The 24,193-nt window shown below is 53.4% G+C and overlaps 1 protein-coding gene across 1 annotated transcript; it reads left to right on the top strand.

Annotated features, from left to right (window-relative positions):
• The first annotated feature begins 13,394 nt into the window (after nucleotides 1–13,394).
• CSF2 (colony stimulating factor 2) lies at nucleotides 13,395–15,697 on the top strand. Its single transcript, XM_023739029.1, has 4 exons — nucleotides 13,395–13,547; nucleotides 13,668–13,706; nucleotides 14,458–14,583; nucleotides 15,373–15,697. The coding sequence occupies exons 1-4, from the start codon at nucleotides 13,395–13,397 to the stop codon at nucleotides 15,466–15,468; spliced, it is 414 nt and encodes a 137-aa protein (XP_023594797.1). The 3' UTR covers nucleotides 15,469–15,697.
• The last annotated feature ends 8,496 nt before the right edge of the window (nucleotides 15,698–24,193 follow it).

The following is a 24,193-nucleotide window of genomic DNA, read 5'->3' as shown; positions in this document are numbered from 1 at the left end:
CAGGGAAGATGTTGTAGGAATTATGACAGCCAGGAAACAGGAGGTGACGTGGTTCTTGTTGGATCTCTCAATTCAAAATGGGGCCCGGTGGTGATTTTCCTTCTGATTCTTTCCACCTGTTGCTGCTTCCTCTGTTGAGGTCAACTAATGGTCACGGGGGGCCAAATCTGGCTTGGGCTGGTTTAAGGCAGTCTTTTCCGACTAATGGAAATTTACTGGCATTCGTAGGGTTAGGTTACATAGCAACACTAAATAACTAAGGTAGTGGACAACCCAAAGGTAGGCAGTCTTTTTTTTTTTTTTATTGTTGTGCTTTAAGTGAAAGTTGACCATTCAAGTTAGTCTTTCATACAAAAATTTATACATACATTGTTATGTGACCCTAGTTGCCCTAAGGTAGGCAACCTTTGACTTGATCTCTGAAGTAGACACTCGTCACGCTGACCCAGGGTAATGATATGTGAGAAAGAGGAGAAAGCACAGGTAAAGGTTTAAAGGATTAAAGAGTGTGGTTGATCTAGGAAGCCACAGTACTTCTGCTGGCTGGAGCATCAAGAATCTTGGTGGCTATTGTTGTTAGTTGCTGTCAAGTCAATTCCAACTCATGGTGACCCACATGTGCCGAGTAGAACTGCTCCATAAGATTTTCAAGGCTGTGACCTTACAAAAGCACATAGCCAGGCCTATCTTCTGAGGCACCGCTGGGTGGGTTCATATTGCTACTCTTCCAGTCAGTAGTCAAGTGCTTCACCATTGTGCTGCCAGAAATACAAGCAACAGGTGGATGCAGGTCTTAAATGCTAACCTAGGGATATGGACAGGGTCCAGGAGACCCGGAGGATTGGGGAATTAGTATCAGGCCAACATGGTCAGATTTGTATTTTCTTAAAATTTAATCTCCCCAGTAGAACACACATTGCCAGGTATGGAATCCAGGTCCCCTCTGGTGGCAGGGAGGCCTTCAGGAGCTGCTGAGTCATCAGGCAGGAGAGTCTGGGGCCTTGGCAAGGGTGGAAACTGCAAGCTTGGAAAGCCTGGAAGAAGTGGACTCGCCAGGTCTGCGTGACCCCTATCCCCAGGGCCTGGTGCATTGTGGATGCTCAGGGAATGTTTCCTGTTGGAATGGACCCTGGGAGGAGTTAGGGACCCTGCTGCAGTTTCTAGAAGGGCCACTAGGGGGAGGCATGCCACTGAGGTTTTAGAGTGCCTCAGGGCCCTGGAGGGAGATCCATATAAATTCAAGTCCTGGCTCCACCACTTCCTAGCTGTGTGACCTTAGACAAGTTGCTTAATTGAGCCTCGGTTTCCCCATACGTAAAACGGGGATGACATACTCTTGGTTGGGGTGAGAAATAAGTCAGCACGGGTGAGATGCCCAGAATAGCGCCCAGCACATGGTAAGAACTCACGTACCTGGGATTGCTGGAGTTGCGATCGCCATTCAGGACATGGGGGTGGTGGGAGGGCAGTGTGAGAATGAGCTTACCTGGGTGGGCTGGGTGGGCCCCCAAGGGCATCCCCACTGCAGCACCAGAGCACCAAAATGTCACAATACATAAATCTTGTCTAAAATGGTCACTAAGATCTGAGTCAAACCGAGACACCGATGACAAAGCAGTCGTTGAGAGAATGTGGTTTATTTTCACAGGTGAGTAGAAATCAGTTTGAAATCTGAGGTACAAATGAAACTGTCCTTGAGTTTTGTTCAGAGGGAGCAGAACAGGCCTCCTCTGCCAAAATAAATATTCTTCACATTACACAAGATAATAAATATGTAATTATATAAATAAATAGCCTAAATAAGATAAAAATGAGAACATAATCAAGAAAGGCTAAATGGGAGCTGCCCATTTCATAAATTAAATAAATAAATATTCATCTGGCGCCACAGGAGAAAACGAAATCCTTTTGATGCAGGACAGTGTGAGAGACACAGTCTTCAGACAAAAGGCCGTCATTTGTGACATCCCAAGGCCCTGTGGTGAAAAGGCCCAGAGAGGAAGCTGGACTTCAGACTGAGGATTCAGTGGCTCAATGTCTGTCTGCCTTTTAGAAAAGTTTTGAGGGTTTCCAGGTATGGATATAACTTCCCCCGAAAGTCTTCCCAGTCGTTCTTGATGGAGATTGACTCTGTCTATGAAGAAACAAGGAAATGGCATTAGATAAGGCCAGGTTGGAAGGTGGCAATGGGGGAGGGTGAGACAGGCTGAAGGTCAGGTCATGGCTGAGGGCGCCATCTACAGGGGCATTGGGGAAGCAGCTTACCTGGGGTGTGGCCATGGGCAGGTGTGGCTGCATTTCCTGTGGGAAGAGACCAAAGCAGACAGTCAGACTCCCGGGAATGAGGAGTAGGCCCTGCAACTCTCCTCTCAAAGAGGCAGGGCAGAGCCAAAGCAGGGAGCCCGAAAAACCCTCAAGTGCCTCACATACCCTAAGATTTTTTCCAATTGAGGATCCTCCATACTTCCTGAAATTCTGCCTGAAATCCTCTGTAGCTTTCAGGAATGCATCCAGGTTTGGCCTCAGCAAGGCAGATTTCTGAGAAGACAAAGAATATACGTGAGGGAGGGAAGGTTGAGAAGTGCCCTTCCCATAGCCAGGGTGAAATCATCCCCAGTTTTTCAAGCCTGCATTCAGGAGCATCCTTGAAGCATCCGCTCTCAGCCCTCTCCTTGCCTGAGGTGGGTCCCAGGGCTGCCCCAAAGGCCACAGGCCTAGAGGCGAGTGCATGCCCAAGACAAGGTCCGCTTACCCCAAACCCCAAGCCCCTGGCCCCTTGTGAGCTGCATAAAGGTCAGGAGATCTTCCTGCACTTAGGGGAAACACATCGCTCAAAAGAAGCTCTGCAAAGACAGACTTGGTCAAGGGGTGTAGCGGCAGCTAAGAGGCCGGCTAACAGGGGCTAATGCCTTGACCGAACGAAGGACCCCTAGAAATCAGGAGAAAAATCACAGAGCTCCCGGCCTGGAAATGGGTGCAGCACATGTGAACTGTGAGTGCCCCAAAGAGGAGAAATACCAATGGCCAATAAACTCAGGAAAGACCTCTTGTTTGACCTGAGAAATGCCATGCAGACAAAGGTGGAAAGTAGCCACTGAAGCCCACTGCAGTCCGGAAAATCACTGTAAATGATATGTCCAGGGCTGGTGAGGGTGGAAAATAGAAACTCAGGGTTGTATGGGAAAGGAAAGAAGGAGGCAGGTTCCCAGGGGAAATTTTAGTCTGCCTGTGCAGAGGCTGCCCAACTGAACACTGAGCTCGAGGTGCTTGGTATTGTTCACCCAGTGATGTGTTTCCATTTTGTAATAAAAATAATCATTTTAATTTTTATAGCCATGGCTGGGACCGTGCCTCGAACCCTGTTAAGCACCAGAGACTGGGCTGGGAACTTTACTCACATTACAACACTGAGTTCTCAAAACAAGCCCACTAGCTGCTGTAACCATTAGTTTACAGATGAAAAAATTGAGGCTATGCAAGGTGGAGTGATATGCCTGAGGTCACCCAGGCAGGAAGTGGATTGCAACCCAGCTGTGCCCAAGTGTGTGGCTGAGCTCTTACCTTCAGGATGCTCTTGTCTATGTCGCTGGGGGTCTGTTGGAGCAGAGAGAGAGAGAGCGTCCATGAGTCCTATTGGCCTGAGATCCCCGATGGCCCCTCCCTGCCCTGTGCCAACTTATCCTAGTTACTCACCTGTGGAATCGAAGTTGAAGACTTGTTTAGGATCATGTGGATTTCATGGATCAAGTGATCGTAATTCTGGGTTGTTGTGACAGGCCTCCCCTGGGCCTCGGGGCATTGAAGTCCAAGGCCGGGCAGGAGCAGGAGAAGGTGCAGGCTGGGGAGATTGCTCATGTCTGGGCTGGCAGGATGTGTTCTGTCTTGTCCTGGTCCTTCATGGGGTTCTGAAGTGTTCTCGACAGTCCCATCTTATAAGTGCTCAAGCCAGGGTAAGGGGTGGAGTGTGGGAGGCAGCATCGGAAGAATCTTTATCTGACCTGGAACCTCCATAGCAAATCACAGACTTATTCGTCACTTTCTAGTACTCGAGATCAGTGAATCCTGGAAAAATTACTCAAAGGGTTCCTCTTCATATTGCTAAGGATAAGAGATAGGCTGGCCACTGAGGGCAGAGCAGGGACAGGTGAGAGGACCCCTCTGACAGGCGAGCTCTGAGCATACCTGGCCCTGTCTTGCCTCCTGCCCAGCTGGGACCTGGCTGTGCAGTCCCTTGAACAGCCCTGACCCTCTGAGACCTGCCCTGTCTGGTCCTGCCCCTCTCTTCCTGGGTGTCCAGGTGGGGCCCACCGGGAACAGACAAGAGTTTGTCTGGTAGCAGCATCTACAGGGCTAATGATCCATGTGAGGGCTGGTCACCGACAAGATCATCTCCCTTCAGTGCTGAGTTATGGGTGTTAAGGCCTCAACAGCCCACCCCCTGGGCTCTGGGCAGCTTCTCCTTGACACTTTTCTTCCTGGTGGGTGGCAGATGGAGCACTGGCATCAGATGTCTATTCTTTTATTGGTTTGGTAACAATGAGGCCCAGCCATGCCCCCTGACGAGAGTCTTAGCCCCTACTGGAGGCCTGGCTGCAGCCACTAGGCTGTCCCTCAGTGGACTCTGGTAGCTCAGAGGAGCTGGGCTCTGGGGCCTGAGCAGAGGTACCCTCGGGGATTCTGCTGCAGTCACTGGGGAGAGAGAGGTGAGGGGCTGCTCTTGTAGGAGGGTGTTCAGGAAGTGGAACTGGCAAGTTCTGTCAGGTGAGGGCAAAGGAAGAGAGGAGGACAACTCCCTGGTTTCAGGGTGGGCCACCGGTGATGGGCTGGTGACTGAAGGGAGAAGGATTGAATCTCAGGGGTGTGGATCATGCTCTGTGCTAGAGCATGGGTTCTTCAGGCATTGGGCCCAGCATGGAGGGCTGGAAAGTTCCACAGAAGGTTTCCAGAGCAGGGAAGAGGGCAGGACAGACCGTGGGTGAGTCCACAAAGGACCAGAGAGGAAGCAGACAAACCAGGAGAGTCAGGGGCCCAGAGGGCAGCCTCAGTGGGGAGAGGTGGTCTCCCTGCCCCATGGGGCACATCAGGCCCTGATGCAGGCTTAAAATAGGGGATTTAGGTAAAGGAGTGAGGGTGCTAGGGTGTGGGCAAGACTTCTTTGAGATGACTGAGCCTGCGGTGGGCAGGAAGAAGAGAGGCATGATGGAAAGGCCGTGGGGCGTGCGGGTGTGAGGTGATCAGTGTGGGAGATGAAGGATAGAAGGTTATGCTGAAGCAGGGGAATTTGGGCTTCTGAGCAGGAGCAGATCTGGTGAAGACAAATGGAGTGTCTCAAAGGCACAATTTAAACGGGGCAGCCTTAGGTCCAGCCTTGCACAAGTTTATTCCATAAACTTTTATTAAGCACTTACTGTTGCAGGTATGTGAATAAAACAGAGAAGATCCCTCCCCTTAAGAACGTACAGTCCTGTGGGGAGAGGCAGATTTAAAGCCTTGCTTCTCTAAGCCTGGCGCTAATGCCTGCAGCTTGAGCATTACCCGGGAACTTGTTAGAAACGCAGGCCCTCAGGCCCCATCCCAGACTTTCGGAATCAGAAGGTGCCTTTTGACAAGATCCTGTGTGATTCACATTGACATTTGAGAAGCTCTGCTTTAAGGTACACCAGGAACCCCAGCTCAGGCAGGGGTGGGGCCAGTGCCCCAGAGACTCAGGGCTTGCTCTTTGAATACTCAGCTGGGCTCAGTGTTGTCTTCTGTATAAAAAGTTTACAGACCTGTGCACAGATAATGTGATTGCTTATAGAAAAACCCCTCTATTTATTTATTTATTTTTACTGTCCCAGCTCCAGTCCCGGGGATGGGGGGGTGGGTGAGGGTACAGCATCAGTGCTTCAGCTCCATCCTTCATTTATTGAATCACCTCTGTTTCCCACCAAAAGCTGCCATGTGTCCGTCTGTCCCCTCCTCCTATCCTGAACCCCCGCCCTCCCACACACACAGGGCTTAAATGCAGAGCAGAGGGTCACCTGGCTCACAGCCATCTCCTGCCTTGGCTGGTTGTCAGTGCCTCCTCCAGACTCCCTCTTCACAAAGTCCCAGACTCAACTCTACCTCCAAGCTTTGCTTATGCTGTGACACCTCCCTTTCTTCTCCACCCCAACCCAGTCCCCCTTCTGAGGCCCACAGCATGCTTCCAGCCAAGACCCCCTAGCCCCCTCCTCCGACAGAAGCCCTCCACACTGCTGCAGACACTCCATGATTTCAGTGAGTCCTGAATCGGGCTGCCCTAAGCGCTGGGCCCTGCCCTCAGTGCATGCTGGCTGTTACAGAGATCAGCCACCACTAACAACTGGCCTCCGAGGGCATGTGTCAGGCAGGCATCGGGAGGGAGGCCTGGTGCAGGGGGAGGGAAAGGAGTGAGGCAGGGCCTGGGCAGTGAGGGGTGCAGAGTCACAGCACAGAGCTGCAAGCGTGTGGTGATGAGGGTCTGACAGCCTGAGCAGGGCCTCGTTCCTCTCCTCTTTCCAGGAGCACAGGGTGTGCCCTTGTTCTTTGTCCTGATTCCTGTGGGCCAGAGTCCTTCTGGGCAAGGGTAACAAAAACCTTGGCCAACCCCTACTGCCCCTCAGAGGGGCTGTGAATATTGAATCATGGAGGATGGGTGAAACACCCGCCCAGCACCGCCCCCACCCCAGCCCAGCGCCCCCCGCCCCCCGCCCCCTATGCAATCGGTGTTCAATAATTGTGACTTCCTTCTCTCCCCAGGCTGAGGGCAAGACTCCAGGGCTGTCCGTTCCTACAAGGCACAGCCCTGGACCCGGGCTGCCTGGGGCCATATCCTCCCAGCCAGGGGAGGAGTGTAGGACTTGGGATGCTTGTCTGCTGTCCTAGTGTTCCCGGTTAGCTCTTTCCAGGAAAACCCATGACTCAGCCACCTCACAGTCAGCCGACCTCACACACCCAGGCTGCCCAGGCAGTGGAGGGGGGAGGTGTTGAGGCACTGGAGGGGGGTCTACACAGGGAAACTCCCTTCCAGGGAACTCTGAACCCCAGGCTGGCCCCTCGCACAGCCGTGGAGCTTCTGGGCAAGAGAAGGCTCTGGAAGACTCTTTCAGACCCTGGCGAACCCTCCCCTCCTATTTACAGACAGGAAGACTGAGGCTGGGAGGGGAGCCCTCTAGCGGGCCAAAACAGAAAACCAGACAATGCTCTCTGCAGCCCACACTTAGCATGCAAAAGTGCAGATCTCCAAAGTATCTTCCCAACAACCTGCAAAAGTGGGCACCTTCCCCTGTGAAGGTGAGGCATCTGGGGTTCAGGGATGGGAAGTTACAAGCCCGAGGTCGTGCAGCTAGAAGTGGCCAAGCTTGAGGGTAGATCTGCCTGTCTCCAACTCTGCATTCATCACAAAGGGAGCTGCTGCTTCCCCAGGAGGCCACATAGGGGACTTGTTACAACTCTTAATTGAATGTGACCTGAGGGACTGGGAAACGAGGGGCTGCATGTGTATATGTGTGTGTGTGTGTGTGTGTGTGTGTGTGTGTGTGTGTGTAAGGGGAGGTAGCTATGACCAGTGGCCTAGGGCTGGGTGGAGAGGGTCCCAAGGGCTTCCTGAGCCCCTTTCCAGCTCCTGCAATCCTGGAGGCCATCTCCCCTCAATTCACGGTCACTTCTATTAGTATGCCTGCTGGAGCCCCAGCCTGAGTCATGTGGGGGATCCTCACACCTGTGAGGGGCTATGGGGCTTCTGGAGTTGTGCCAGAAGGAAGCCTGAAGGGCTCTGCCTGGAGCCAGAGGAACACAACGGAAGCAGAGGGCAGAGGCCCACAGCTGGGCTCTCTGGGGCCTGAGAAACTCAGGGTACAAGAGATGTGCCTGCCCAAACTGGCCTTGGGGGGAGTCCGAGAGAGCCCTGGGAGATGGCAGAAAAGTCCCAGAGGAAGCTGTTTCCAGAATCACCTGTCATGCCAACACAGAAAGCCCACACCTGTCTTCATGATTCAGACTCATTGCTCTGGAGGGAGGTGAGTGTGAGGGCTGGCAAGGGTTGCCAGCCTCCTACTCAGCATCTTGGTCTGGACTCCCGCCCAAATATAGAAGACAGTGAGGGGGGCCCTCAGGACTTCAGGAAATTGTAAAGGCTAATGATTTCTTCCTCTTCCTCTTCTTCGCCTCCTCTTCCTCCTGCTTCTTTATCCAGTCCCCAGTGACTTTTTCCCAAGGAAGAAGATGAAGACAGTGGCCCCCTCTGGGTGCTTGATGGCCTTCCCAGCTGGGGATGAGGCTGGGGGTAGAGACTCAGGAATTCCAGCCCAGGAGGGAGTATACTCGGGGGAAGGAGGCACAGGTGGGGGAGGGTGCCATTGTGGGCACGCCTGGTGTACCTGTAGGCATCTCATATCCACCAGCACTGCCTGCCTGAGTGTGTGCATGGGGCATAGATGGTCTTGGGGACACAGTGAGGAAGCCCCAGGAACCAAGGAATAAAATGAAGAAGGAGGTCTCATTGTCCTTGGCCCATCCTTAAGAGTTGGCATCTTGGGCACTACCTGAGTCCTGGGTCCCTCTGTGCAGCTTCTCTGGTGCTGGAAACCTCCTGTTCACCAATGACGTCCAAACCTCCTTGTACCCTGACCTCTGCAAACACATGGCCACTAGCAGCTGAGTCTCTCCTTGGAGTCTCCATGACCTCTCAAACTTGGCATTCCATTCCAGCCTGGACTGCATCCTCTCTGCTACCTTGGGTCTCCTTCATCTCAGCAAATGGCACTAATGTCCACCCAGCTGCCTGACTAGAACCTCGAGCTTCAGAGACTTCTTGCTCACCTCCTGCCCCAAACCACACAGCCAAGAAGTCCCACTGATTCCTTTCCTTGACTTATTTTACTCTCATTCCATGACCACTCCTCAGGGCTGCTCATCCTTTGTGCACATCTTGGTTGATGCCCTTAACTCTGAGCTGATGAGCCTGCACCTTGTCCTCCATGTTACCCACCCCACACAACTACCAGAAGTGAGCTCTCTGAGTAGAAGGTGCTGAGAGATTTCCACACACAGCAGACCCTCCTGAAATCTTGGTGGAATGGATGCAGGTCCACACATGGTTGGACCACCCTCAGATACTCCCAGGCCAGTTAGGAGTGACCAGTGCCAGGGGCCTTGGAACACCTGGTGAGCAGGACCAGACTGAAGTTTGGCCAGGGCAGCCTGTCATTTTGACATGCATCTCTGGGGACCTAGATAGTGGCTGTGAGAGGAGTCAGCCTGGAGCTAAGACCACAAAGCCAGAGAGGTTGCTCCGGGTCTGGCATGGCCTGAAGTGACAAGAGCCCCTTGGGGGAAGGAGGAGCCCCTCCTGGCATCCTTGTACCTGGGTCTCCGGAGGGTGATGGCAGGGGCAGAATAGGACCCTGTGAGCCCCGACTCTGGGTAGAGGCTGGACTCTCCACCTCACCACATCTATCTGAGAAGAAACTCTCTGGGGCTAGGGCTGGGCAATGGGCAGCTGTCCCTGAAAATTCCAGCAAGCCTGGGTCCTCTGCCCAGTGTGGGCATTAGAAAGCTGTTAAGGTAGGGAGAAAGGTGGAAGCACTGCCTCTTCCCTGGGAGGATTCTCCCACTGACTTTCCTTAGGCAGGAGAAAATTTCCTCTGTGAGACAGCCATAATTAAACCCATTTTACAGATGAGGGTGCTGAGGCTCAGAGAGGAGGGACTTTCCAAGGCTACACAGGAATCAGTGGTGGTGGGGCTGGCACAAGAGCTCAAGCCTGAGGCACAGAGGTGCCTGGACAGCTGGATCTGGTGGGCAAATTCTGCCTGACAGCTCCCAGAGCTTCCTTGGAACAGTAAGAGGACACTCCAGCCTCCCTGCCAACACCTGGCAGGAATCTCGTTTTGCAGATGCTCTGAGGGGGATAAGCATGCTCGGTCCATCCCTCTGCTGGTCCAGCCAGGTGACAAGCACTTCCTGGTTTATTGACCCCAAGAAGTAGAAAACATCAGGGTAGCAGGAATGTATGTGCATTCAAATCCTGACTCTGGCGTTATTGACAGTGTGGACTGGGCTGGCCATTGGCCCTCTGGACCTCAGACCCCCAGCAAGGATGAGGACCTCCACCTCAATGATCTGACAGGCATGGGGCAGGTCAGATCAACTGAGATACCCATTCAGAGGTCCCACAGGATGCAAAGGTCTCGGAGGCCCATTTCCTTCCACAACTTCCTTTTGCAATAAGGATCCCGGGGCGGCCCCAAACCCACATTTCCTCCAGGGCTGTGGGGAAGGAGACTCACAGGAAATCCCTTCCAGAGGCTTTTCTCCTGGCCCGGTGGGGAGAGGGCAAAGAGGACTTACACCCGCCCATCTTGGTCCCCACTGTGGCCTTGAGTCATTGCGGTCGCTCGATGCTATCTCTGCTCTTTCCACATGGTGCAATCTAGGGATGCCTGCCCATGTCGTGGCTTCAGCCTGATGTCATCTTTCCATGTCATCTCACGAACCTCATCACTGAACCCATGGACTTCTCTCCCGTGCGAGTTGACCTCGGTCTCTGTGGGCCACAGTCGTGTGGATCTCTCCCTGTGACTCCTGCTTTTTCCTCCTTTCCTGCCATCCCAGGGACCTTGGCCACTGGCCAATCTTTCACCCAGCTACCATGCCTCCTGGCCCTTAAACACAGCTATTCTCTGGCCCTAAGCTCTCTCCCCGCATAGCTGTCACATGAACATGGTCAAGTCCCGGATCTCTCTCCTGCACATGCAACCCTCTAAACTCTGAACCTTCCCGTGGGCCCTTACATGCTGCAGACATGCCGCTTCGTCTCCTGGACCCCATCTTGGATGCCTGGACAGCAGGCATTTACATTTACTTTCAAAATTACACTTTTGGGTTGGGTGAGTACATTAATCTCACTCCGTCATCCTTCGTGCACATCTTGGTTGATGCCCTTAACACTGAGCTGATGAGCCTGTTTTCCTGTTTTTGGTTATCCTTGTATCCCTTTCCCCTGCTAGGAACATAGTAGGTGCTCTATAAATATTGAATGAGTGAATGAGTCCAATACATCACCAAGTGCTGTCAAGATTCTACCCCCTAAATGTCTCTAGAATCTGCCTCCTCCTGCCATACCTGTTCCTAAAAACCTCGTCAAAGTCACTATTTCTATGGTGCCCAAATTGGTCCACAGCCCATAGGGCCAAGTCCAAACAAATCATTGCCACTTAGGCTCTTCTCCATCACTAGAACCTGCCCATCCTGAATGAGGAGTCAAGCAGCCCTCTAACCTGTCCCTAGGCCTTTGCCTCTGCGTTTCTCTGTGCCTGGAACACTCTTCAGTATCCTTCCTGCCTCCTCCTTCCCATAACCAAACTTGACCACCTGCCTTCTACTTGCCCTTTCAGCCTCTTCTGGGAGGCAGCATCTCCTAGGAAGATCCCGGTCTCCTTCTACTCCCAAACTGGGGAGGTGGTTCCTTGGGCTCCTTCAGCTTTGAACTTCCCTTATCCCAGCCTGGGCCACACGATGGAGGGTCCACTGCGGCCTGTCTCCCCTACCAGACTGAGAGCCTCAAGGGCCACATGTGAGGGGCAGTGGGAGGGTCTTGTCCACCTCCTCTTCAGCACAGGGCCTGGACCAGATTGGAAAGGTTTGTGAACTAACTCTCTGAATTGTGATGACTCATTTCCAGGAGGAAAGTCACCCTCCATTCCAGAGTGGGCTCACCAGCTCTCTGCCTCTCTGGCCACCAGCGAAGCCTCTGCCTGTAGCCCTCACTCCCCAACCCCCAGCCTCCAGCCCCATCTGACACAGACCCAGTGTGCCGACTCACTCCTCCATATCCACTCACTGTGGCGTTTGCGCATAGTTTTCTTCCCCACTGGCCCCCCTTCCTGGCCATCGCACCTCCTGAGAGCTCCCTGGAAGGGGCTGAGCAGAGGCCTTCTGGGAAAGGTGGAGGAAGGGCCAGAGCCCGGAAGTGCCACATCCCCACACCCAGCCTGGACACCTCGGAAGGCTTTCCTAGGCTCAGAAGGGCAGGGATTCTCATGGATGCACCCCCATGTAAAACAACCTCCCACTCCCCAACACACCTGTAAATACAGACGCATCCAATCCCATTGACACATATGGACATGAAACTCGTGGTATGGAACAGCTTATCCCTAGTGCAAACTCATGCTGCCCTCTCCAAACCCTATTGTGAAAATCAAACACTTGTCCACCCCTGGAGAGCCGGTAGCTTTTCCAGAAGCAGTTCCTGCTTCCACAGAGGGGCCTCTGGAGCTGGAGGTGGGGTGGAGGTGGGGCCATGTAAGAAACAGCCTGACAGACCTTGCTTGAGAAGCTGCTGTCCCAGGTACCTGGTGTGTGTGCAGCCATGACCCCGCAGCCGGCCCCGAAATCTCCTGGTGACGGCCAGTGCTGCAGGTTGGAGCGTCCGTGTCCACTTTAGAGGGGGAGCCTGCCCTGCAGAGACAGGTGAGTCATGGGCCTCAGGCTCACATAGCCCAGAGGGAAGGGTCACTCATAGGTGATGCTGCAGCAGGATTCAAACTCAGGTCCCTGACTGGCCCCAGCTGAGGGCCCCAAACCACCACTGCAGCCTAAGGGTTGAATATGGTTGTGTAAACCTGGGCTGTTGCTGTCAGATGAGGTCTCACCATGAAGGAATGCTCTGCAACCTCACTGGCTGGTTGCCACTGCCTCTGCTTATAGGGTCTGTGGGGCAGGGGTCCTCGACTGGGCAGAGCTCGTGGATTGCTCTGTGTCATTGGTGACAGCTGGTTGCGGGGGGGCTTCCTGTGACTGTGCCAGCTGGACTCTGCCTACATGGCCAGTGAGACAGGCCTGTGAGAGCCCCCTCACACTTAAATTCCTTACTGTGGGCAGTGGAATGGGCTCTGGGAGGGGAAGGGGAAGAATGGGGTCCAAATGGGCACCAGGGTGGGTAGGCTCCCAAAGGCCTCCTGGGGTATCAGGCAGGATAAGGAGCCTAGGGGTCTTGGAACCTGATCAGATGCCTCCCAAGCCCTGTCCTGACCACTCTGCACCAGAAATTTCAAGCTGTGCCTGGAGTCCCCTCAGAGGAAGGGGATAGCCTCAGGCCAGTCAGACTGCCCACGGTGGGCTAAAGAGGGTTCAAGAAGGTGGGTGGGTGGGCTGCAGGTTCTTGGAAGGGCTCATTAATGAAAACCCCCGAGCCTGACCACCTAGGGGAAAGGCTCATGGTTCCCATGTGTAGCTGATAAGGGCCAGGAGATTCCACAGTTCAGGTAGTTCCCCCGCCTCCCAGGCGTTTTGTGGTCACCATTAATCATTTCCTCTAACTGTGTATATAAGAGCTCTTTTGCCAGTGAGCCCAGTACTCAGAGAGAAAGGCTAAAGTCCTCAGGAGGATGTGGCTGCAGAACCTGCTTCTCTTGGCCACTGTGGCCTGCAGCATCTCCGCACCCACAGAAAACCCTGTCACCCGGCCCTCAATGCACGTCGATGCCATCCAGGAGGCCCTACACCTCCTGAGGAACAGTAATGGCACTGCTACTGTGACAGTGAGTGAGGGGGATGTGCAGACTTGTGCTTGGCAGGCCTATGTCTGGTGGCCCCTTGCCTAGCAGCCCCAGGCTGGCCCCCCCATCAGCTGGATAACATGACATTTTTCTTTTCTACAGAAAGCAGTACATGTCGTCTCAGGAAAGTTTGACCCCCAGGTAAGAGGCTTTTTTCTGACACACCTTCCCAGGGTTCTCTGCTCGTGGGGGCTGCTCCCTTTTAGATGGACCCTCATGGGGTTGTCCCTTACTCTCCAGTCAGGTGGCTGCCAGGAGGGGGGCGGGCTATTTCCTGGTGCACAAGAGTCCGCTGGCCCTGCCCCTGTGGTAATCACGTGTGCTCCTTTAATCAGCTGAGCAGCCACGGGCAGATCTAGCTTTCAGGCAGATCCAGGCTACAGGTGGGTAAACCGATGTTACTTCATGAGAGCAGTACTGTGGGCTTGGGGCATTCCCTCTGCCTCAAGGCCCAAGCCCTGTGGAGCCAGGGTGCTGACTTCAGAGGGGCACCGAGGGGCTTCAGGAACAACCCTTGCATGAAAAACAGGTCTCGGCAATGCCCTGCCCTATCCCCTCCTCCCAGATGGTAGGTGGGGCGGGGGGGAGTGATCTCCTTCCCCAGTGGCTGAGACCCACCAGAGGTGCCAGGCCAAAGGGCTATGGCTGTGCTGACTGAGGGTAGCCTGAGCCTGGGTGGTGAGGAAGGTCCAGACCTGTGCCTACAGGGGACAGGACAGGGCAGTGTTTATGACCAGACCCAGCATGAAACTAGTCAGGAATCATGCCGTGATCCTTCTAGGCCAGACTCTTAGGGGGATGGGGATGAGAACAGGAAAGAGTGGTGGGGAGGGTGTCCTGTGTCCACCAGGGCACTTGACCACTGTTCACCAAGAATGGACATTTCCCACAGAAGCCAACATGCCTGCAGACCCGTCTGGACCTGTACAAGCAGGGCCTTCAGGGCAGCCTCACCAGGCTCGAGGGCCCCCTGAACATAATGGCCGAACACTATCAGAAGCACTGTCCCCATACCCTGGTAAGTGCCCACACTAGGCCATCGTTTGTCCGAGTGCTGGGCCCCAAGGAGGAAAGTCTTAGCCTAGGAAGGTGGGGACTTAGTAGGCTGTGCCCTCTGGGTGGCTGTTCAGGACCCGAGAGGGTTTCTGTCTAGACAGATTTTTAATGATTCGTCCTCCAGAGAAGGACCAGCCCATTTCCATCACTAGGAGTTAAAGCTTTGGAGCTAGGAGGCCCACAGCACTCCCTAGCAGGGAGCTGCTGTATTATTTGTTGTTACTGTCATTATCACTATTAATGAGGTCAGAGGTGAGGCAAACTCAAGGAAACTCAGGGCCTGGCCAAAGTCCAGGGGAAGTGCTGGACCACCTCCCAACAGGACTTTCCCCTGGCCTGCATGCCTAGAATGAACAAGGCCCCAACACTCCTGCACTACGGGGAGGGTCTCCTGCCCCTCAGGGCACCCAAAGATGGCTTCAGCCTGGTTGCTTTGCCCTGGCCAGGGATAAAAGAGGTCATGGTCCGAATGCCCAGAAGACCAGCCTCAGGCTGGGGGACAGGGAGGGAGGTGGCAGCCAGGGGTTGGCCCTTGGTCAAGCCCCTGGCCCCGCCTGCCATTGGCAGAGCTATTTATCCCTTGAGTGACACAGGGGTGTCAGCAGTGTCACCTGACCCAGGTCAGCGAGCAGGCCCTTGAACGGTCCTTCTGGTCTCTGAGTTCTAAGAGGCGGCACAGAAACATACTGGCGTGTCTCCATGTTACTCACTCATGCCTGGTACTCAAGCTTTTTTTTTTTTTTTTTTAAAGGAAACTGCTTGTCAACGCCAGACTATCACCTTCGAAATCTTCAAACAAAACCTGGAGGAATTTCTGCTCAATGTTCCCTTTGACTGCTGGCAGTAGGTGTAGGGAGTTAGGCAGACCAGTCTACCACCCCCAGCCCTTCCAGCCAGTGGCCAGCCCGGAATCCTACCTCACAGGTGGCTGCCGTCTCACACACGCACGGAGCCAGAAACTCAGGATCTTCGCCTTGGAGGGACCATGGGGTGGGCTACACCATGGGGGCAATGGACCTGTCCTGGGCCATGTTGACCCTGATGGGGGCATAGTAGGGTGAGGGATGTTTTACACTGGCAGGGATCTTTAATATTTATTTATATATTTATCTATATATATTTGTTATTTATTTATTTATTTATTTAAGCTTCTACTCCATATTTATTTGAGGTGTTTTAACCATAACAATAAGTTATTAAAAGTCTGTTCTTAATTGTGCAGTTTTTCTGATTTATTTTCAACAATAAGCAAATGCTGGTGGTGCCCCTTGTGCCCACAGGGCAGGGAGAGGAGGAAGCAGGAGGGTGGGACGGGGGCCTGCAGCGGGCTGGGTGCTGTCCGAGGGGTAACTCTGTGATTGCCAAGGGGAGTCGAGCACTGGGCCACGGAGAGCATTCTGAGCACCTGATGGGCTTCTCAGGGTGCCCAAGGCCTCTCACTCCAGAGAAGGGTTACAGGTTTACCTGGAAGTCTCAGAGACCAGCCCAGCTGGAACCTTGCCCCAGACAAGCGGCATCTTCTTTCCTGGGGGTTGGCTGGCAAACAACCTGAGTCCCTCAGAGGCCCTGGGCCCTGTCCCCCATCCCCTGCCCACACACATACCAGGGCTGCAACCACTCCCAAGGTAAATCAACCAACAGACAAACTTTTCAGAGAAAAAGAAACCAAACCACAGGGGTCAGAGCTCGGTGTATTTACCAAATTTTCCCCAAAATGGATGATTTTAATCTTCGAGAGTCAGAAAGTAAGTTCATAATTTGTTGGTGTATGGGTCTTGTGTGACACTTCTCTAAACTGGTTTTTATTTTTACACGAAGTTTTGAATCCAATCAGGCACTTTCCCCTAAAATCCATGAGAAAACAGCTGCCTTCGCCCCTCCCCCTTGTTTTGCCAGCCAGGCTGGAAGCCTTGTTCCTGAGCCTCATCCCCTGTGGCCCTCCTGGGGACTGTGAGGCAGTGAGTGTGTCCCAAAGCCTCAGGTGCACAGTGGGGGCTGGCCTCCTGCCTGACCAGTGGGCCTGGGGAAGCTGCCTCTCTCTGCAGCCGTCTGGGCACCGTGTGTCGGCCCCACTTGCTGTCTCTGTCCGGCCAGCACCTGCAGACAGCCCCAGTCCTGGCCCAAGACCCACCCCAAACTCAGGCAGAAAGGTCACGACTCCAGTTGTGATTACAAATAAAAGTTCTTAGACCAAGCCTGAATTTTAGTAAAGACAAGAATCCATGAAGTGGGTTGTGGGCATGGAAAATGCATGAAAAGCACATCTTGCCCAGAGATAAGCTCCTCTCAGGCTTTGTTGTAAACCAGCGATCATTGATAAGAGATTTAGCATTTCCTTAGACTTACATATATAGGTACCCCGTCCCCACAGAAATGCTGCCAAGCCCAAGGCTCGGATCAGCTCATGGCTACCTGCAGCTGTACCATGCACCTGTGCGTAGTCCTGGCTTGGGCACTCTGGGTGTCCAGAAGCCATTCTGCCCCCATGAAGATCACCACTGCGTCTCTCCATGAAAATCACACAGCCATCTGCGCTGAGATTCAGAAAGAACTTTTGGCTGACAACAGTACATACAATGTAAGTCTGGGTTTTCATAAACAATTATTCTGTTTTCAGTGCCTTTTTGTTTCTGACCATCTTCTCCTGTTTTCAGGGCTCCTTCGATAGGCCGCAGAACACCAGCGAGGTAAGGAGCGGCCACCCCTTGAACCTCTGTGACCACATTGGAACAGGGAGAGAATTATGACCCCAGGCACCACCCAGGAAAGAGATACGAGCAAGGGATGTTGGAGTGAGAAATGTGGGGAGAAATCAGAGTTTGAGGAAGGAGCCTCCAGCACAGATAGCAGATGAACCAGTGGCCAGGCCACAGGTTGAGGGGGCAGAGCTTCACGGGGCCCTCAGGGGCAGCTGGCAGCCCTGTCTGTGCTCTCTGTGCCTGTCCCGGAGCAGGCCACGGCCCAAGGGGGGGCCAGACACCCACTGCCTCCATTGCACGGCCCTGCAGGGTCCACGGGTCTCTGGTGGAAGAGTCAGGGTAGGGCCTGAGCCTGGGTCCAGGGCTCCCTCTGGCCAGAGTGGCCGGGGATGGATGAGGCTGGGGGTCAGCTGGTGCTCCGCTGTGCACCACCACCATAGCAGTCCCCTCAACCTTGTTTCAGGAGGTCTGCTATGGGAAGTTTACAAAGAACTTCATCTCCACCCTGAAGAACATGTCTGAACTTAACAAGAAAGACTGTCACATCAACAAGGTTTATAAGGACATGAAAGAACTCACCACAATCTGCACAAAGTTGAAAGTAAGTTGCTATTTGCTCTCAGGGGAACCTGAACCATCATTTCTCTGCCACCATGGCCAGGGGCCCCGTGGGACAAAGGGCTTCTTATGGGCCCCACTTGCCACATGCAAAGCCTCAGGTGCTACTCTTGGGCCAAACAGGTGGCTGTTTTTGGGGGCAGTCCACTCACTGATGGGGGCGGGAGAGGGATGAAGATGGGGGAGTGAAGATTCAGGGGGTTTTCTGGAGGTTTCTGCCTGTGACCTCTGCCAAACCGCCGTGGCTAGGGGTCAGTGTGAGCAGGTCAGAGCAGGGCTGGCTCTGGACTCAGCCTGGGGAGAGGGGAGGTGTCCCTCAGTGCAGACCTGAGTCAGGCAGCTAGTCCAAGCTTGTTCCAGTTCACCCCATCCTTAGGGCTTCTTCTGGGCTGCGGAGCCCCCTGGGAACCCGTCATGGGAGGGTGGGCAGTGGTCTAGGGGGCATGTTGTAGGGAATTGACTGAGGCATTTCTCTCTCTTCATCTACCTCTTGCACAGTGCTCTGTGAATCGCTACCCTGCTTGTCCTCATGTCCCTGTCACGGAAAGCGTGGGCCTTGCCTATACCCTGCTGGCTCCCTGCCCAAGGCTATGGATGGCCCTAGGACCCTTGGCCCCACTGTCATCAGGAGATGCCCCCAGGACCCTCCCTAAGGCAGAGAGAGGAGGTCTGCCTGAGTTACCTCCTAGGGGGTGGGGAACTTACAGGACCCTTGTGACTTGGAGGACAAGAGTTTGCTTGTTTTTTTTTTTTGTTGTTGTTGTTAAGGAGATGACTTAAACGTGTGTTTCTTATTTAGCCAACAGAATTGCCCAAGAACTGTACTATTGAGCGAAGCAGTTTCTCACAGTTCAAGAAAGCTTTACAGAGTGTTGTCATATCCATAGAAGGATGGAAATCATGTAATACAATCAAGGGCAGCCTCTAGGAACCAGTCGTCTCTTGGGACCCTGGTGCAGACCGTTAGAGCTGCAAGAAATGGGATGAGAGGAGCTTCAGGAAAAATTTCTGCTGGGGTGTGGGTGGAGGGTTTGCTGGTGCTGGCAGCAGAGGGGGCCATGGGAGGCTAAAGGGGGTGGAGGTGGCTAAGGAAACTTTTCTGTAACTGATACATCAGCACCTGCTGCTTCAATAAAGCCTGGGGTGTGGAAATGCTTGTGAGTGAGAGTTGTGACAGAGTCCAGCCTTACTGGGGCCCCAATAGGCTGGGATGGGGGTGGGATGAGGGCCTGGGTCTCTCAGGAGGAGCCTCTGACCCAGGGTGGGTGCGGGAACTGCCTCTCTGGCCCTCCCCTGCATCTCAGTGCCAGTGGGCACCCAGCAGGGACTCTGTCGATCTCTGTGCAGCCGAGAAGAGAACAGGGGCCACTGGTGGCTTTTACTGCCCCCTCCCCTTCTCCCTGTGTCCTTCAGAATGTGAACCAGTCCTTTACCAGACCCCCTCCCCAGCCTCTGTCCGCACCCATCACCCTTAGACTTGAGGCTCAAGGCAGCCCTCCTTGTTCTCTGTGGCAACTCCTGGGGGGCTATAAGTCTAATTTTTCCTATTCCTTATTGCTCCATTCCCCCCGCCACACATCCGGTGTCCAGCGTGATGCCACAGAAGTAGAAGTCCTGGTAAATGGCTCAGGGAAATGGGGGCTTTCAGGCTTCCCACAGACGACACGGCCCGGTGTTGGAGGCGGCCCCACAGGAGCCAGGGATATCCCCAAAGCCCCAGCCCTCTTCCATACCAGCACGGAGCATCTGACCTCAAAGTAAAGCCACTTACCTGGCCTGCAAAGCCCCTCACAACACCCTCTGATGTCTCCTTGGCATAAAGACCCCCTCCCCCACTAGTAACACCCTCATACCCCAGAGCCCTGGGCACTGTGTCAAATCTGCCAGCAGCTCAGGTCCTGGAGGGCAGCATGACTGGGCTACCAAGCTCTGAACCCCCACCCTCAATTCTAACCCTAACCCTAATCATTTAGATGGTTTATTGGAGGTGACTGGGATGATTACTCCACAATCCAAACAGCAAACAGCTTCTTATACCAGCTGGGAAACTTCTCAGACCATGAGCTCTTTCACCAAACCAGGACAGATAAAAATCTGTTTGTTCTGGAATATAATTAAGTATCAAGCTACAACCTCAACTAGGTCCTGGCCAGACCTGCAGGAGTCTGCATCATCTATCCATTGACAGATCTTGACTGACATGATGCTTCTGACAGTGCCTACAGCCAGCACACGGGCCAGCCACAGACCTGCCCAGCCCTATCCCTTGCCCCAGGGTTCCCAGGTCACTCACTCCCCATTCCCACCTTGAAGGCTGCGTCAGGCTGGGGGCCAGCAAGTGTGACTGGGTGAAGTTGCCAAATTAAAACATAGAGGGTGCTCCTGTGGCCTAGGGTCGGGGGTTAGAGACTGGGGCAGGGCCAGGGACCAATGGTAGCTTTGGCCATCAGAAAGCCCACAGTCCAGCTGCCAGAGGCTGTGAGCTCCTGTCCCTTGGGTACTTCATATGAATACTCAGCGTTCCCAAGACCATTCCTCTGTGACTGGCAGTAGAGTCTGTGGAGTGCATGGCTGGCTGGGCTGCTGGGATACACTAGCGGGAAGACCTGCTACTTTGCTGTACCAGCCTCCTCGTAGCCTGTATGAGGCCCCCTGACCTTGTGTTCCTGACAATGCCTGAGGCAACTGACAGTAGAGGGTTGAGGCTTCTGTGTACATCCTTGTCGTCACCTTATTCCCATGCTCAGAGCAAAAGGGCGTCCATGAACTTGGTCTACTGCTTGCTTGCTATGTGACTTTGGACAGGTACCTCAGTCTGTAAGCCACAGAGTCCACAAAGGTGGGGTGGACTCCAGCCCCAGAGGCCAGATCACAGGCTATGCTTATGATCTTTACCAAACTGGAAAGCCTCAGAGCATCTGGTTCAACATTATGCTACTGGGGAAACTGAGGCCAGAGAGGTTGTCTCTGCTGGTAAATAGGAAATTTGGGAAGGGCACTGGTGGGAAGGTGGCTGTACCACATGGAGTAACTATCTCTCACCCCTTGATAGCCTTAAACCCTGGCCAAGGTCACTGAACAGCCACCCATGAAGAGACCTTCTTTGAGGGCCACTTTGGTTTTCCATGTGCCCTAGGTTTCACTCCAATACGCTGAGATACAGACAGTGGTGCTAAAGAGCCTGCTGGAGGCTGGGAACAGGTCAATGGTGGGAGGCCATGTGGGGACTTCTCCTGAGGCCCCGGGCAGGTCTGGGCCCACAGCTCCCTGGAAGCCTGTCAGCATCATCCCTAGGAAACTAAGGAAACGCTGGTAGATTGGAAGGCCAAAGCTCTGGGCTTGACATCTGGGCCCAAGAGACATCACTTTGACCCCCAGTTGGGATGGGACTGGCCCTAGGTACCGCTCTTTCCCTAGAAAGCCAGGAAATAGGTCTAAATTGTATCCCTCAACCCTCAAATGGTTAAGGGCCCAACTACTACCTGAAAGGTTGGCAGTTTGAACCCACACAGAGGTGCCTCAGAAGACAGGCCTGGCAATCTGCTTCTGGAAGGTCATAGCCTTGAAAACTCTACGGAGCAGTTCTGCTCGGCACTTATGGGGTCTCTGTGAGTTGGAATCGACTTAATGGTAACTAACAACAGCAACAATATGGGAGATAACCACAAGTAGTTCTGGGGGAAGGCCTGCCTTGGCTCTGAGGAATCACTGGGCTTATCTCTGGCAGGAGGGAGAGCAGGGCTGGGAGGCCTGAGAAGATGGCTCATCCACACAACAGAACTTTCCAGAACAGTGAGATAGTCCACTTCACAAGGGCCTCCCAAAGGCCACCTCAGTTCCACATCACTTTCTCCCTCCTAGGGGCGCCGGTCACCCCACAGAACGTCGGTAGTATTGAGGTTGGAACCAGAAATCTACAAAATGCCAACTGAATCAGTGTACAGCCTTGCTTCATATGCTGAACCTTGGAAACTGGAACAGCCCATGGGGGCTACATGGCAGTTTCTGTCACAGGCTATTGTGTGGCCATGCCCTTTGACCTGGCATTCACACTCCAGGAAGTCACGCAGTCATTCATAGATATGGCTGAACTGTTAGTCCATGAAATGAACATGATGGACAGAAAACCACCATGGCAACAGGGAAGGCTCCTGTAAAAGGTCTAGACTGGCATCAGTGGGAGAAGATGGTGAGTAAAAATCGTCCCCAGGGCCAAGGGCTGGGAGGGAATTGAGATGATGATGTGGGAGGTAGATGGCAAGTGAGCTTTCTCCTCTGTCTTCTACCCTGTGATGGCTGTAGATGTGACCATGGCTTGAGAGGAGAGAGGCTGAGTGCCAAAGTTGGGACTTGGCAATGTGGTGGGTCTCATTGTGCTACCTTGCTTATAGAAAACTTGTGTCCTCAGTGTCTCCAGCTAAATTGGTGGTGGTTTGCATTGATTTGGTTGATTTCTTAAGTCAGTCCTTAAGTCAGTCGTTCAACCAAGATGCCAGTGATTAGTTTACAATGGGGGCTACTCCCCACAGGCCCAGAGCACTCCTGCTTGGTGAGAGTTACAGTGCCCTCTTTCTGAGACAGCACGGACAGCAGAAGCCTGTCTGCTCCTCCCTGCTGGAGAGAATGGCTCTCAGCGTGGGCCTGGAGTGTGCACAGTGCTTTCCAGGCATATCAATTAACCTCATGACTGGTCTGTGCTTGGAGTCTGGGACTCTTGTCCCCATTTCACAGATGGGGGCTACACATCTGGCCTGTGTCGCAGTCCCTAATGGGCATTCTGGCCCTGGAAACTAGGTGTACCCTGGTCCTGAGCCCTTTTTCCTTCCTTCCTGGCTCCTGGCTGCCTGTCATAGGTGGGCAGCCCTCCCAGTGCATGTGCATGGTAACTCAAGTCTGCATGACTGGAAGAGGAGGAATGGGGCTGCAGGGACCGGACACATGCTGTACTGTCCCAGGCCTCTGAGCAAGATGCTTGTTTGTGTTGAAGGTACATGGCTTCTGGTTCTGTATCCAGCAGCTCCTGCCCTGGACTTTCCCACCTTGTTATAGGGGCTTCACAGATAAGAAATCGGGCACTTAGGTCTCTCCTGGGCCTCATTTTTCTCATCTGTGAAATGGGGATGTGGTGGAGACTGAGAGGCCCCAGTCCCTGACCAGTCTGCACTGACACAAGAAGGCTCAGACTGATGGAAAACCTTAGTGCCCCAAGGCCTGTGGCAGAGGGGGAAAACCTGTCTCTCCGGTGGGGCAGGGGAGGCACCAGGGCAACCCCCAAGATGGGAGCTGGGGGTGAGGGGGGCCATCCCACATACGGTTGGTCAGTGCTGCAAGCCCCCGCCCTCACGGTGCACGGAGCGACAGAACTTCCTCAGGACCACCCAGGAGGCGAGCTGGACAGAATCTTGGGACTGGCCCCTATAGAAGTCCCTTTCCGGGCCCTCAGAAAGGCTTCTGGGCACAGATCTCACCCTCGGAAATGGCTGACCGATTTCCCTGCTGTGAGGAGACCCTGAGCCCTGGCTGCCAGGAAAGATGCAGCTTCACAAGCTATTTTTCACTGTGGTTTGAGATAAGAACATCAAAACAGTTTCATGTTGCTGCCACTGATGTTATCTTTGCCCTAGTCCTACTCTTTCAACCTGAGAGATGATTAATCAAAAACTTTTCTCCCTTTTCTTTTTCTCAACTTCAAAGGTAGAGCAGCACAAACTTCCCAGGCTCTGCCCTCAAACACCACCTGGACCCTCCCCCAAGGGGAAGCCAGTGCTTCCTTCAAGACCCTGTGGTTCTTCTGGAGACGGGGAAAAGTCTTTCTCAAAATTATTTTCTTTTTATTTTTTACTGAGTTATACTGACATAATAAAGTATATACATTTTATGTGTACAGTTCAGTGAATTCTTACATATATCTATAACTACATAACCAGCACCCATAGCAAGGTAGAGAACATTTTCCAGTACCTCAAAAGGCTTCTTGTGCTTCCCCTCCTCGTCAGTATCCACCCCGCCCCGCCCCTGTCAAGCAGAAACTCCGTCACCATCAGTTTTGCGGATACTTGCCTGTGTCGAATCCTATCCCGTGCTCGTTTCTGTGTGACTTCTTTCATTTAACATCATGTCTTTGCAATTCTTTCTCGGTGTACGTAGTAGTTGCCGTTTGATCTTTTTTTGTGACTGTGGAGTAGTCCCTTGTATAAATACCCCACAATTTACCCATTCTACTGTTGCCAGACTTTGGGTTGCTTCCATTTTTTG

The sequence above is a fragment of the Trichechus manatus genome, unplaced genomic scaffold (assembly GCF_000243295.1).
Source record: "Trichechus manatus latirostris isolate Lorelei unplaced genomic scaffold, TriManLat1.0 scaffold00127, whole genome shotgun sequence".
Taxonomy (NCBI): domain Eukaryota; kingdom Metazoa; phylum Chordata; class Mammalia; order Sirenia; family Trichechidae; genus Trichechus; species Trichechus manatus.
Note: the sequence above shows the minus strand (reverse complement) of the source record. Positions and strands in the feature narration are given on the sequence as shown.